The sequence below is a fragment of the Symphodus melops genome (assembly GCF_947650265.1).
Source record: "Symphodus melops genome assembly, chromosome: 4".
In the NCBI taxonomy this organism is placed as follows: domain Eukaryota; kingdom Metazoa; phylum Chordata; class Actinopteri; order Labriformes; family Labridae; genus Symphodus; species Symphodus melops.
The window spans coordinates 1,353,405-1,368,957 of record NC_136694.1 but is presented as its reverse complement, the minus strand read 5'-3'; the positions used below and the strand labels follow the sequence as shown (position 1 = coordinate 1,368,957).

The 15,553-nt window shown below is 42.0% G+C and overlaps 1 protein-coding gene and 1 long non-coding RNA gene across 2 annotated transcripts; one reads left to right on the top strand and one right to left on the bottom strand.

The window, feature by feature from the left end:
• The first annotated feature begins 7,681 nt into the window (after positions 1 to 7,681).
• Positions 7,682 to 9,126, top strand: LOC306822747. Its single transcript, XR_013778940.1, has 3 exons — positions 7,682 to 8,186; positions 8,268 to 8,437; positions 8,519 to 9,126. It is a non-coding gene; the product is annotated as an uncharacterized lncRNA (long non-coding RNA).
• Positions 9,127 to 9,358: 232 nt separating this feature from the next.
• Positions 9,359 to 11,615, bottom strand: LOC306822714 (uncharacterized protein). The gene is made up of 4 exons (XM_079341890.1): positions 11,239 to 11,615; positions 10,906 to 11,071; positions 10,703 to 10,818; positions 9,359 to 10,457 (listed from the first exon to the last, which is right to left on the bottom strand). The coding sequence occupies exons 1-4, from the start codon at positions 11,377 to 11,379 to the stop codon at positions 9,645 to 9,647; spliced, it is 1,236 nt and encodes a 411-aa protein (XP_079198016.1). The 5' UTR covers positions 11,380 to 11,615; the 3' UTR covers positions 9,359 to 9,644.
• Between the last annotated feature and the right edge of the window lie 3,938 nt (positions 11,616 to 15,553).

Sequence of the window (15,553 nt, the reverse complement as noted above, 5' to 3'; positions counted from 1 at the left end):
TATGTGGTGTGATGTGTAACTATTAATTTACATAATGATTATAGTATTTATATCCTTAACAATTGGGTATATTTGATATGACATTTGAATGAAGACAAGTTCAAAAGATTTGAAGTGAAGTGAGACAATAGTAACTAATGCATCGTGTACTGTATGCATAGGTTGTTTTTATAGAGAGGGATAGATCATCTGAATCTGACCCTGGCGGTCAGTGGCGAGCCAAACACAGAAGTCAGTGAACGGACCGAGAGCCTGGTGAAGCATCTTTGGAACCATCGTCATCCTACGTCTTCGTATCATTCATACAGATAAGAACACTCATAAACCTACCCGGGTAGTGAAAAGAACACACACACACACCAAGAATTTCCATGGACCCTTTTTGTTTGGTTTGAGGTTCTTTATTGCGTTTGCCTGTGCACTCAGAAAGCCGGCTTAGGTAGGCAGGGAATGTACATAACTGTCTTTTGTTTTGTATGATATATTTTTTCCAAACTTACCTGTTTTGTGTTGTCTGTTCTCTGCTGACATTTTAATACTTCAGGCTCCATAGTCGTACCTAGATTTTCCGATACTAGCCCAGCTTTATTAATAACAAATCAAATCAGTTAACAGATGTATTAACCTAAAAAGGAGTTACAAAATCAAAGCATGTGACTGTTGTTTTTGATTCATTTTATGAACTTTAATCGCAATCAGAGGAGTCAACTATTCTTATAGATAATTTCACAACTGCTCAAGAATATCTGGAGGACTCACTGTTGGATAAACGCTCGACTAAATCATGCCTGGGGATCTTCTTCAGGAGCTCTGCTGTTGCTTTCAGAGCATCAGAGAGGCCATGAGTCTGCACCATCAGATCCACTGTTTCATAACATTCCACCGCCTTCTCCAGCTCACTCTTCGGGATCGCAGGGAAGCCATCTAATTCATCAGAATCCTCCAGGAACCACTTGAACTTTTTGTACTCCTTTTCCCCCAGCTTCTCCAGGACATTAAGGAGTTCAGAACGAGACATTGCTGCACCCTGGTCTCAGAGGACAGTTTGGAAATCTATGCAACAACCTGGAACCAGAGACAAAATAATATGTAATACTAGACAATTCCAGCAGAAATTGTGAGGGTGGTTGCTGTGTGTGTGTCTGTGTATGCGTTTCTGAGTTATACTGCAGTAAGACTGTTTAACTGTAGTCAGCTAACAGATAGCTGTCCTACTGCTATAGTAATGACACATTTTTGTAGGCCAACCCGAAAAAATGGCGCCAGTGGTTCCTACGAAAATTCGCCTATGGGATTTTTGCATTGGATTTTGGATCATTGCAGAAAATAATCTGTGTGTCAAACACACGTTTCTGATGCGTTGCTGTTTTGTTCAGCGGGATAATCTTTACAGATGAACATCATTTACCGTAAATTCCGGACTATTGAGTGCACCTGTGTTCAAAACGTGACAAAAAAGTAGCGGCTTGTAGTCCGGAATTTACGGTATATTAAGTTTGAAGAGTTAATGCAGCTGAGAGAAGTAAAAAGCTAACATTGTGCGCTAGCGAACGACACTGCGGTCGATTTATAATGACGCCACGACCGTTATGCTTCATCGATCTAATCAGCGGATTTGACAAGCTAGCTAAACGTTAGCTTAATAAGTTGTTTATTAACCTAATATTTACAAGAGCACTGAAAAACATGACTAGAGGCTGTAAGGAGGATTAGGGAGAGAGTTCCCGGCGTGATGACGTTTAATGTCTGCAACAACCACTGTAGTTTCAGTTAGCTACGCCCTTGAAAGTTCGCGTAAAAACTTTAAAATTCACAAGTGGGGTCTTAGCGCACGTAGTTTATCTCGTCTAACAAACATCAACATCTCTTCAGCTTGTGTTAACCACAGACCTTATTTCAGGCGTCTAAACACAAACACATTCAAAATCCACATTTAGACTTTTAGAGGTCAGAACCACGGTGCTAAAATGCTAACTCACTTCCTGGTTTTAGGACTCAAAACTACACCAGTCTATGGTCCCACTCAAATGATAATGTCATCACTCTAACTCTGAACACCTGCTGCTCACTGATTGGTTGACATTCAGCTTTGATCTGCCAAACTGCCAGAACATTCCATCAATGTATTTGAATGGGCTTACCACTGCTTGCAAAACCTCAAATATCTTAAAAACTAAACATGATATCACCGATCCGTTTGGACTGTGAGCCACAGCACAAATAGGCGCACGTGCTGATGTATTTTATTTTCATTTAGCATTCAGACTGAGATCACAGTGGCGATTTTAAAACACGAGTGAAAACTGTGAAATTCTGGAGGTCAGTTAGAGTGAGAGCCCAATGTGTGTGTATGTGGTGCGTGACTGTCAAACAAATGTCTCCCCTGGGAGACTGGAACATTTTATTTTTTTACTTTTTGCTTCACGAGTGAGAGGACACTCAGAGCTTTATTTTGATATATTTTGTTTGTATATGCGAGCAACAATGGCTTCAGGAGGGCGATTTTTGTCGCTTAAACTCGATTTGTGTCCACACCATGTACCGGAAGTTTCCACAAAGTAAAAGCACCCATGTCATGACCGAGCCGCTTGTTTTGATACCTTTTTTGTGTGTGTGGCACAAACGCTGTGGGAGGAGTAGCACGCCAAAATTTGAGGATATAACTAGACAATTTGCATTTCCCTGCGGAAAATGTGTGTGAATGCTTCCTGCTGAAATTTTGCAGAAACACTGCTGAATGAAGAAGAACTAGCAGAAGTAGAAGAGGAAATAGCAGAAGAAAAGTAGAAGTAGACAAACAGTAGTAAAGTAGAAGAGAAAATAGCAGGAGAAAAGTGGAAGAAGAAAAACAGTCGTAAAAGGAGAACAAGAAGTAGAAGAAAGTGAAAGTATCTGTACAAGAACAAGATAGAAAGAGAAAATGTAGTAAAAGAAGAGGTGTAAGCAGAAAAAAATAAGTAAAAGCAGAAGAACAAGAAGTAGAAGAAGAGGAAATAGCAGAAAAAACAGTAGTAAAAGTAGAACAAGAAGTAGAAGAAAGTAAAAGTATCTGTAGGAGAACAAGAAATAGTGATAGAAGGAGAACATGTTGTAAAAGCAGAAGTGGAAGCAGAAAATCTAGATAAAGCAGAAGAATCAAGAGAGTAAATGAGAAAGCAAAGCATTTACAGTATGAAGTTCAATGCGTGTGTGCGTGATGGGGTGGGTGTTTGTGTGTGTAAGTGCAATCAAGAGTAACTGCAGTCAGCTGGCAGCTTAGACTGAGAAAACGGGGGAAACATCTCCCTATTCAGTGCTTATTTTAAGGGGTAAAATGAAGAGTTGGTGGCTGAATGATGATTTTATGAGCAAGAGGAGAGGTAGCTGAACGTGTTGATGTAATTTTTATGTCTGGGATCCAAGAAATGTGGGAACCGCAGCGATGTGAAAACTTTGTCAAGAGAGATCAGTTTCCAAATGAATCGGTGAATCTCAACATTATCGCAGATGGAGAGTTTTTTGGACCACCTGCCGCTTTGAAGGTCACAGTGTCCAAACCGTAGCTCCGTTTGTCCTGAAATCCTAATGTGAGCGAGAGGACAAGTTTTCCTACGTTTTGAGGGTAAATTTAGTCATGTGGTGTGAAAATTGTGGTCGCTAGAGCAATTTGTTCGGGAGATTTTGAACCCATCTCCCAACTCAGCCACACTCTAGCGATGATGTCACTCACTCTAGCTCTGAACATCTCACCACATAGACACCCATTCAAAAACGGGGAAGACAGCAAAAAACATCACAAAACAGTTGGAGGTATAGTTTAAAAAGTATAAAAGATAGCAAAACAATGTAAATGTAGTAAAAGTAGTGGAGACACGTGTGAACGTTTTAAAGTAAAAATGAAGTCTCAGCACAGCAAAAGTTATAAGGCTGAGAAGAAGGTGAAACAGTGGAAAAAAATCCCATTCATTTCAATGGGGAAAATTTTTTTGAAAATTTGTGAAAAAAGTGAAATCTTTGAAATCGTTAAAGACGCCATTACTCAGAAAATAAATCAACTCTGTAACAGCTCAACTTTATAATCCTCTTAGTTGTATCAACAGTTAATGCTGAGTTTTAAAATCTCACTGAAGCGTTCTTAAGTTCAAACCGTACTGGCGCCTGTGACTGGCAGTGCCACGGCTCGCTCTCTGTTTTGTAGATTATTGATGATTATTGTTTCACTATATGTGATTTTAGCAGCCCAGATGACAAATGGAAGTGTCCTGGCTTTACTAACCTATGATCGGGACTCTTTATTTCGTATCAAAGAGTCATTGGAGGACATGTTTCATACCTGGGACCGGTACAAACAGGCATTTCCGCCTCCGTTTGAAATCGATCCCGACTCACCGGACTACTTGATGCTGTATCGGGTGCCGGGTAAGACCCGCAGGAGATCCAGAGGAGGGGGCTCTCGGTCCGGTATCCAAGTAAAGCGAAGACGTGCTGCGGCGCACGGGGGCTCCGTCGTCTTCGGCTGCCGGGACCACGCTCGGTTCCTGCGCCAGATTCCTCTCCTCGATGTGTGCGTCAGCGTGTCCTCGCTGCCGCCTGCCCGCACTTCAACAACTGTCCTGGACCCTTCGCAGTGCTGGAGCCATGGTCAGGGGTTTTCATCGCCATCGCCTACTTCCGTGTTTATGCCGGCTTTTCCAGCATGGACCAGCTGGAGCTCACGTGACCGCTGGATGTGCCTTCGTCCAATCCCGCTCCGCAACACGGACACTACCTCCGAGACGTCAATCCACGTCGGCCTATTGAATGCTCGTTCAATTGCGAACAAGTCTCATTCACTAAACGATCTTTTTACAAGAGAAAATCTGGATATTATGTGTCTTTCAGAGACATGGCAGAGAGAGGAAGAGTTCATTCATTTAAATGATCTCTGTCCACCTGGCTGCTCTGCTGTCGGGAAGCCCCGCCCCTGTCGCCGTGGTGGTGGCCTGGCCATTGTGCACAGGGAGGTCCAAAAATGCAAACTGATCCAGTCCCAAGATTTCTCTTCGTTTGAATCACAGATGGTTAAGATGGGTTCCTCATCCCCTTTTTACTGTGTGTTGATCTACCGTCCTCCTGGCCCTGCCGCTGTCTTCTTAAAGGATTTTAGTGACTTCTTGTCCTCTATTATAAAGCTGGACTCTGTTTTAATCCTTGGGGATTTTAACCTTCATGTTGATGACAGCTCATCTTCCCCTGCAATGGAACTTCTAACATTGACTGAAACTTTTAATTTTGAGCAGCATGTTTCTGAGCCCACTCACCAAAAAGGCCATATTTTAGACTTAGTTTTTACGCTTGGCCTAGACATTTTAAACCTGTCTGTAAATGATGTTCATTTGAGTGATCATAGTCTTGTTCTGTTTGATCTGCACTTTTGTCCTGAGCCCAAGCCTTCAACAGTCAGGTCTCAGAGGCGTGTTATCACTGCTAATACTGCAGATAGTTTCTCTCATTTATTTGATCCTGTCTTGGTCATGAACTGTCTCGATGTGGATGATCTCACTCACTGTTTTAACAATCACTGTGTAGAAATTCTGAACCAGGTGGCTCCTGTTAAAACAAACTCCTCTACCAGGGAAAAAGCTCGCCCGTGGACTAATGAAGACATCCTAAATCTAAAGAGACTATGTCGAAAGACTGAACGCCTGTGGAAATCCACTAACCTTGAGGTGCACAGGCTCTACCTCAGGGACCTTGTGTCCTCATACAATGTGATGGTCGAAAATGCCAGATCTGAGTATATCCATCAACTGGTAGCACTAAATAAGAAAAACCCCAAAGTGTTGTTTGAAACGATAAACTCACTTGTATGTCCTGCTGCCCCAGTTGCCCCCGTGTTTTGTGAAGCTGACAGCAATGCCTTTTTGAGATTCTTCACAAACAAGATAAAGATGATCAAGGACAACATCCCGCCCCCTCTTCGTGTTACCCCTGCTGTTTCTGAGCCTGTCTCCAGCTTGTGGTCCTTGTTTAGGACCGTGACGGTTGCTGATATTTCAGCAGTGGTGTCTAAGATGAAGCCCTCCTCTTGCTCATCTGACGTCCTTCCCTGTAGGCTTTTTAAAAAAGTGTTTGGGGAAATCGGCCCGTGTGTGACCAAAATGGTTAACCTGTCTTTGTCCACTGGTGTGTTTCCTACTGCATTCAAACATGCCATAGTGGAGCCATTACTAAAAAAAGCAGGCCTAGACCAAACAGATCTTAATAGCTTTAGGCCTATTTCTAAGCTCCCTTTCATATCAAAGATCCTTGAGAAGGTGGTCTGTAATCAGTTGACCCTTCTCCTGGATCAAAGCAACATCCATGAACCGCTTCAGTCCAGTTTCCGTAAGCAACACTCCACGGAAACGGCCTTACTGAAAGTGTCCAGCGACATTATGATGGCTGCTGACTCTGGAAAGTCCACGGTCCTGGTTCTCTTGGACCTGTCCGCAGCCTTCGACACTGTAGACCATCAGATTCTGCTGAGAAGACTGAGGGATCAAGTTGGACTGTCGGGTTCAGTTCTAAAATGGTTCTCTTCTTATCTAGCTGGACGAAGCTTCAGTGTAGCAGCCAACCAAATAAGGTCGGAGTCTGCGGACCTGCTGTGTGGAGTGCCTCAAGGTTCTGTCTTGGGTCCTGTCTTGTTTTTGCTGTATTTGATCCCTCTAGGAAAGATCATACGAAGGTTCGATGATGTTTCTTTCCACCTATTTGCTGACGATATCCAGCTGTACTGCTCTTTTAAGCCGTCCGAGATCCAGAAGCTGAGCTCCCTACGTCTTTGTCTGATGGAAATCAAACAATGGCTCAGCGAAAATTCTCTGCAGCTCAATGCAGAGAAAACAGAAACATTGATTCTCCCCCCTGATGACTCAATTCCAGGGATTAAGCAGTTCTTGGGGGACCTAGGCCAGTCTGTGAAGCCTAGTCTTAGAAACCTGGGCGTTATCTTCGACAAAGACATGTCTTTAGTCCAGCACTGTAAACAGCTGTCAAGGAACTGCTTCTTTCAACTAAGGAAGATCTCCAAACTTAGAAACATGGTTTCACAGAATGATTTGGAGCTCATTATCCACGCCTTTGTGTCTTCACGTTTAGACTATTGCAATGGTTTGTTTTCTTGTCTTAACAAGAAAGAGCTCTCTAGACTGCAATTAGTTCAAAATTCTGCAGCAAGAATTCTGACCCGCACAAATAGGAGGACCCACATATCCCCTGTTCTGAAAGACCTTCACTGGCTGCCAGTGTCCTTTAGGTTCAGGTTTAAAATCCTGGTTCTGGCCTTCAGAGCCCTACATGGTCCGGCTCCCTCTTACCTTAGTGAGCTGATCCAGCCTTACGCCCCTATGCGAGCGCTGAGGTCTATGGATCAGAACCTGATGAAGGTCCCTCGAGCTCATTTTCGCACTAGAGGTGACCGGTCGTTCCAGGTCATTGCTCCGAGCCTCTGGAATGAACTTCCATCATCCTTGCGCTCAATTGATTCAGTTGTCACTTTCAAGAGTCAACTGAAGACGTTTTTATTTGTCCAGGCTTTTAATGAGCCTCTTTTAGGGCTGCCATGATCTTTGTGCTGTCTGTATATTACTTGTGATGTTTTAACCCTGTTTGTGAAGCACTTTGTGGCCCCTGCCTGCGAAAAGTGCTATATAAATAAAATTTACTTACTAAAGCCTGGTTCACACGGCAGGATAATCACGCCGATTTCGGCTCCGATTCTCTCCTTCCGATAATCTTAAGGACGCCCGATCATCATAAAATAATCTTATAAGATCATCCTGCCGTGTGTGGTGTGTTCAGACCGCTCTCGTCTGGTCGGAAGAACGTCGGGACCGCTCCGATCTCAAATCGGGGATATTCAACATGTTGGATTGTTTTGGCCCGATCTCTCATCATGTGTGGTGTCCCCCGAGGAGAAAACGAGCACGAGCCTGTTGACGGTTGATGTGTAGCCAATCAGAAAGCGAGGTGACGTAGAGGCGAGGAAACTCCGGGAGCATAAAAAAAAACAGCTGTCATGATGGCGCAACAGAAAGTCCGGTGGACATCGGAGATGGAGGACCAACTCGTCAACCTATGGCAACATCATGAATGTTTATACAATGTTTCATGCAAAGAGTATCATAACCGACAGGACAAGGAGAGGAGTTGGACAGAAATTGCTGCTGCACTTGAGATAAACGGTAACTTTTCTTCTACACTACCAACCGTTAACTTGATGATAACGGTCATTCATGTAAATGTCTTGTTATTGTTAATGACAGTGGAAGAAGTAAAGACACGGGCCACAACTTTGAGGACCCAGTACAGCAAGCTTCTGAAAAGTAAACCCAGTGGGAGTTTGCAAAAGCCACTAACAAGCAAACAAAGGTGGCTCATGAAGACATTGATGTTTCTGAAGAAGCATGCCACCCAACGTCCAACTGAAAGCAGTGTATGTATCCTGATTGTAGACTTCTTATCAATATTTAAGTGTTGTCTAAATATCCATTAATATTTTTTATAACTTTTATAGCTGCCTCAAACAATTAAAGATGCTCTGGCTGCTGAGAGGGACCTCCTGAGTGATGTAGATGATGACCTCTCTCCGGCCTCTGAGGAAACATCTGCTGAGGATAAATTTTTTCTACAAAATGATGACGACCCTTCCCCTCCTGTAGCTCATGTACCACCTGCGAAAAAGCTTAAGAAAAGCCAATCTAATGATGTAATTGAAATCGAAAAACAGAAAATTTTACAGCAGATGTCAACAGCTTTTAACGCTGGAAGAAGCAAAGATAGTGACAGCCACTTTGGACAACAAGTAGCTGAGGAGTTGAGGTCAATTAAAAACGCTGTGCTAAAGACAAGAATAAAGAGAAAAATCATGAACGATTTATATGAGGCTCAGGAGAATGATGCACAGGTGCCACCTATTTACCCTGTACCCTCCTCTGTACATATGCCAAACACACAACCAACCCCTCTACTCACACACACAATTCAACAAGAGCCATATCACTACATACATAACTACAGGAGAATGTTAGAAGACGAGTGAATACATACAGGGGGAGATTGTCAGACTCAACTACCTGTTTTGTGGTTATTTTCAAGTGCATCTTCAGTTGCATTCTTTTTTGATGTCTTCGTTTTAATTGAACTCTTGTTATATATAGGAGTAAAGATTGCTTGTATCCTGAAGTGAATAATAAAGTTATTTATTTGATCCCACAGACTGTTTTTCATGTTTTCAAAGTTGACCTCTATCCAACTGGATAGATGGCTTCAGGATTGAAATATGGAATTTCATAAAAATAATACAAGTAGAAAAAGCAACACAAGTATTTCATTCAAATATGAAGATGCAAGAGCATTTGGACATGGAGAAAGTTTAATTTTTTGCACAGGGAATTTCAGGTAAATCAAATATCAAAATATAAATACTATATAAATTTGAACACTAAAATAAACAAAGAAGCACAAACAAAAGGTGTGTATATAAAATATTCTAAATCTTGGAATATTAAAAGTTTATCCATTACATTTCAATTTCTAATTATTTTTTAATTTCCAGAAATGTATTGAATGTGTAAACAACATATTAAATGCTATAAAAAAAAACGTTACGTCAGCTTTAAGAGGCTTTAACATGCCAAAGCCTATATGTAGTTGTCCTGCCAGGGAATCTTGCCTGCAGAGGAAACAAAGTAGCTCTTCAGCTTGTCTCTGTTTTGTTTGGCAGCAATGGAGCTATTGCAGGGTTTTCCTGGTTGAAGAGGGAGCATGGGTGCCAGACCATTTTGTCTCCAGGTACCCTCAACAATTCTGTGGTAACAGTCGTCTGAGTCCATCAGGGCTGGAGGTGCATATGTGGCAGACCTAATCCCACATAAATAATTGTGGAGACAAACACATGCTAAGGCAACCTTCTGTACCTTGTCTGCGTCGAGCATTATGGTGGTGCGGAAAACTCTCCACCTGTTGGCAAGTATTCCAAATCCATTTTCGACCACTCTGCGTGCTCGAGAAAGCCTGTAGTTAAAGACTCTCTGCTCATAGTCCATTTGACGAAAGGAGTACGGCTTCATGAGGTCCGTGCGCAAAGGATAAGCATCATCACCCAGGATCACAAAGGGTGCTTCTATGTCTGACTGTGGAAGTGGTTTTGCTGCAGGGATATTTAGAAGGCCCTGGTCCAGCGCTTTCTTGAAATCCGATTCATTAAACACACCTGCATCTGACGCTCTTCCCTGTGCCCCCACACTAACATAAAGAAACTGATACTTTGCATCAACAAGAGCCATCATTAATACAGAGAAATGCCCCTTGTAATTACGGAAGACACTTCCACTATGAGCAGGGGGCAAAATGCTGATATGTTTGCCATCTAGGGCACCAAGACAATGGGGGAACTGCCACTTCTGATGAAAATCTTGCGCAATCTCCAGCCATTCCTCCTCTGTAGTTGGTGTCTGAAATGACAGAATTATGCATATGGGAAAAGACCTCAAATAGTTCAACTTCCATTGTGTATATATCTTTTTCCTTGGCTTTCTGTATTTCACATATAAATAATACTGAGAACATATTTTAAAGAAATACATTTTAAAAATGTTTACTGTTAAAATCAAATACATACTGATATATAAAAAGAGATCACATGCAGTATGTGTTTAATTTGTGTGTGTATTTCAAAAAAACATTTAATTAGACTTACCTTGAGATAATCCTTAGCAAATGCTTGGTACAGGGCTTCACATGTTTCGGTGACAATCTTGGAAATGGTTGACTTTCCAACTCTAAACTGGAAGTTTAATGATGAAAAGGAGTCTCCTACAAGATAAAGAAACAACATGAGTTTCATTCACCCGATTAAGTAAAAGTAAACACGATAAACAAAGCAGACTTTTGCAAACAAACCTGTTGCCAAGAATCTTAGCGTTAACACCAGTCTCTCCTTCGCAGAAATGGACAGCCTCATGTTTGTGTCCTGCTTTGTGATCAATGGGGCTACTTTATTGAGGACAAACTCAAGCTCCTTCATATTCATTCGCAGTAACTCCCTGACCCCTTCTCTGTCAGAGACCTGTGAAATATGAAAATATAAATGATCGGCATAAACATCCACAGCTGCAGTCCACCAGTGTATTATGTATCTTATGAATGTAAAAACGTTTATGAACGTTTATTTCAATGGTAAACAATCAGGGTTGTACGTAACGACATTTCTATGAGAAAAAAACAACTACTCACCGCCATATCATCATGGAGCACGTACAGTCCACGCTCCCGTTGTCTCCACTCCTTTGACCAACGCCTTTTCTTTTTAAAACGTGTTTTGTCGCATAAAAACACAGCACAAACGATCAAAACCGCATCCTCTTCGCCCGTCATGTTTGTTTACTCTGGAATCACGTTTAATCTCGTGAGGTTTTGCGAGATTTCCTGTCTGATCGGGGGATGTTCGCGAGTGAAATCGGTTCGTGTGTGGTGTGTTGATGTTGCCGTGTGGCTGCACACCACACACTGTACGACCGAAACTGTAAAACCTCCGATTATTTATCGCCATGTGTGTGCTCTCTACAGTTTGGGAAATCGGCCGACAATTTTAAAATCCTGCCGTGTGAACCGGCCTTTACTTACTTACATCTCTTTTAATCATAAAGCTGCCACCTGCTGTTATCGCTACAGGCTAACATTAGCGTCTTCAGCAGCCTGGGATGACTCGACACTTTACAACAACTATCCATTTAAACTGCTCGCAACCAGAACAAAGCTCAAAGTGAACATGTAAATCCACGCCATCACTATAACGTTAATATTTGTGTGATGGCCTTGGGACATGGACTAATGTTAACGTCAGTAAAAAGTCCCCCGTCTGATGAATGACAGCGTTTAACGTTAGGGCGATATGAACCAAAGTCAATGTTAAGGTGCATTAAAAGGATATTCAGCCTTATGTGACAAGATGATGTAGAGTAACGTCAACGTTGAAAAGTGATTCACTTAACCAACATTAATGTTAGTAGGATATGAGCAGCCATCTAACATTATGATTGGTCATATTGGAAAACAGAAAATAAAAGACTGAAAGTCTAAATTAATGTTAACCAACGAACTAACAAACTAAATGATGCTAGGTTACCGTTATATTTGCTATAACTCAAAGTAAGTTAACTAGCTGAAAAACGTCATGTTACGCCAGTCAACAAGTAAAAAGTAATGACTTTGCCATAATGGTTTTGTTATAATTAATAGTACTCGTGTATTGATATTGTTTAGAGTGAAAATGATGTTTAAAAAATGTATTTTAGGTACTTAGCGAAGTCCAACGTTAAAACACAGCCGACCGTTTGTCAGTCGCGAGGAGAGAAGTGGGCGGGGCTTCTGACCCCGCGCGGGGTTGTGACAAGGCCAGCTCAGCCGTTGGATCACTTCAGCCTCTCTCAATCACCTAATATTGGGTCAATATTCCCGCCGTGGCCAAAATCAACCCAGTGAAATGAGCCAGCAGCTCAGGACCCAGCAACTGGGTCATGTAAATGAGCCAGCATTATTTAGGGAGTATATTAAACAAGAATTAGATGACTCAGAGTTCATAGTTCAACATTCCTGGAGCATTTAGCTCCGCCTACTCCTGACCCTGTGGAGTTGTTGGAGGAGACAAAGAGGAAGTGTGTGTGTGCAGGGTGAATAGTGGGAGTAATAATGAAAGTAAAGGCCAGTCTGCTCTTCTGTTCAGGGTTTCCTGTTCACATGAATCTGTCTCAGTGGATCTGTTGGCTTCCTTTAAAGCCTGTTTCTGCAGCATGCTGTCACATGGAGATCAGAGAGTGCTGCACACGTTCATCTCCTCACCCAGCAGGAACCAGCACAGCTCATTCAGAGAGAGGAGGGAGGAGATAAGGAGGCAGATAAAGTGTGTCACTGTCTGATGTGGATTAATGATTGTCAGTCTGAACAGCTGCTTCCTTAGAAACAGATCAAATAGAATGACAGGTGAGTTTATGAGCTGCACACCTCCATTTAAAGTCACATCAACTTTATAACATGCAATCAATAGTACAAAGTATCGGCTCGCCTGCCTTGACTCACATCTGAAGTTGATTGAAGCCAAGCCAAGCACAGGTTTATTCTGAACAACATGGATCCACTCATTTATTCATTTCAAATCATTTCAATCTCATTCAAATTCAAATCAAAAAACTTTATTGACCTCGGGGGGAATTCACAGACACATGGAGCAGAAAGACAGAGCAATAAAAAATTAAATAAAAACACAGATTCATGGGGACGACTTCAAATGACATTTTTACATAAGCTGTACATACAGGGGCGGCTGTGGCTCAGTGGTAGTCAGTCGTCTCTTTACAGGGAGGTTGGGGGTTCGATCCCTGTGTCTTCACTCACCCCAACCTTCAACAGCCCTGCCAGAATGGCATCCAAAATGCCCTGGCTATGAGCGTGGTCCAGGGCAGTTAACTGGATGAGCTTGTTCACTGGTTTGCCATTCTCGAGGTCGGTGCAATAGATTAGCTCCTGGTCTTTCACAGATCGGTCAACTGAAGAGTCAGACATGATTGAAAAGAACTTGGCTGATCGCAACTTTTCTTGAAGGTCCTCGATGAAGCACAAACCAATGGCTTCGATAAACATGCGGCATGCCTGGTCATTGCTATAAGTGGTGCTGAGATCTAGACCGTTTGTTTGATGCAGATTCACCAGCTTCGGAAACATGGTGAAGGCGGCTTCTTCTTTGGCAACAAAGTAGGCAATGTTGAAGAGTTTTATCATCTTTTCTTTATTGCTACATCCATTCTGTCTAAAGCTGACACTAGTGCTCCTCTTTCTGGGTTTAGTCGAACTTTTAGGGCATCTTCAGCTGACTTGTGTAAAGTTGTGTCTGCATGCTCTTTGATGCTCCTGATTCTGACCTTCTCTCCTGTCACCCCGTGGAACAGGCTGTTCCCCATGGCCTGAGCTGGACAGCTCCTGCATGTTTTGCACTACATTAGTTGTGCAGTTTCATCATATTCAATAAATGAAACGCTCTTTTTCCAGTCAGGGAGAAATTTTCTTTTTCGTTTGGCTTCATAGTCAGAGCTGCTTTGTTTCTGAGGAGAAGTGGAAAATACATATTTGGTCAAAACGTTGCATACGTGGAAAGATTTGACAACAATCTTTATTATTCACATATATGAACTTAGAAAATACAAATTCACACTAAAAGATGAGGATTCATTTTAAAGTAATCCATTTTAACTGCTTGAAGTTTTATTTTGTAATAGACCCTTACATTTTCTGATATAATATGGATACAGGTCAATTTGATCATTGACATGCACGGAGGTAGAGAGAGAGAGAGAGAGAGAGAGAGAGAGAGAGAGACCTGCTCACATGTTGTCATAAACACTTTGAGTTTCTTGATTCAAAGTCATCTGAAGGTATTTTTGGGCCGGGCATTAGAACATGATCAAATGTGCCCAAACCAACAGATGTGAACTTTTCCTTCAGCGCTGCTGCGTCACCTTCTTTTACTAACAGACCTCAACTCAGTAAAAGGGTTTTCATTCTGAGCCTTGTAGTCTGTTCTTCTACATGTCCTTACAATGATAATCTAAAACTGTCACTGACTTTTTATGCGCCATGAATCTGTGCGAGCTCCGTGGACAGAGTCATTTGAGGACGCGTCATAGCGCTGCTCTGCGGCTAAACCACAGGACCTCTGTATGATCGGCCCCATCATACAGAGGTCCTGTGCAACTGAGCAAATAAAACAAAACAAATACCTCTCCTTCAATCTCTTGAAAATCTACATTCTGTATAACCTCTCTCTTTTTGTTCAGTGGCAGCCTGATTGCTTATTACAGCAATACAAGAGCAGCTCGTGCGCTCTTTTCTCCCTGCTGAGAAATAGTTCAAAGTGCCCGTTTATTTTACATCTCGTCACATTTTACGTTTAAGACCCCCAAATAACACGAATAACTAAAAGAGACCACAACAATGTAACATTGAAATGGACTTAATAACATTATGCTTGATCTAATACAACTTTAATCACAGCCTCTGGCTGGCTTAAGTTCGTGTTACTTATCGAGGTTATGATCAGTTTCTTACTCTAACGTAACTTGAATGAATGACATTAAAAAAACTAAAGAAATGTGTCCTTAGCTCAGAGTCGGGGTTTGTAACATTAGACAATGATGCGGCAGCTGAAGTGCCCTCTCCAGGCTCCATCGTAACCTTTAACCAACGTAACATACTTGTGCTGGTCCTGTCAGCAAGCCGTTTTTTAATGAGTGGATATATGGACCGGCACGTGGCGGGAAAACGTCAGAATGTTTATATATATATATATATATATATATATACAGATACAGATATATATATATATATATATATATATATATATATATATATATATATGTTTATATTGGGTCTCGCGCACAGAAACCAAAATATACATATTGTAGCGCGAGGAGATGCGCTGACTTGTAGTCAGCTGGTGGTGTAGTATCTCATTTACTTAGCGGAGGGTTTGACAAATGCCCGTCCCGACGGTGTCCCG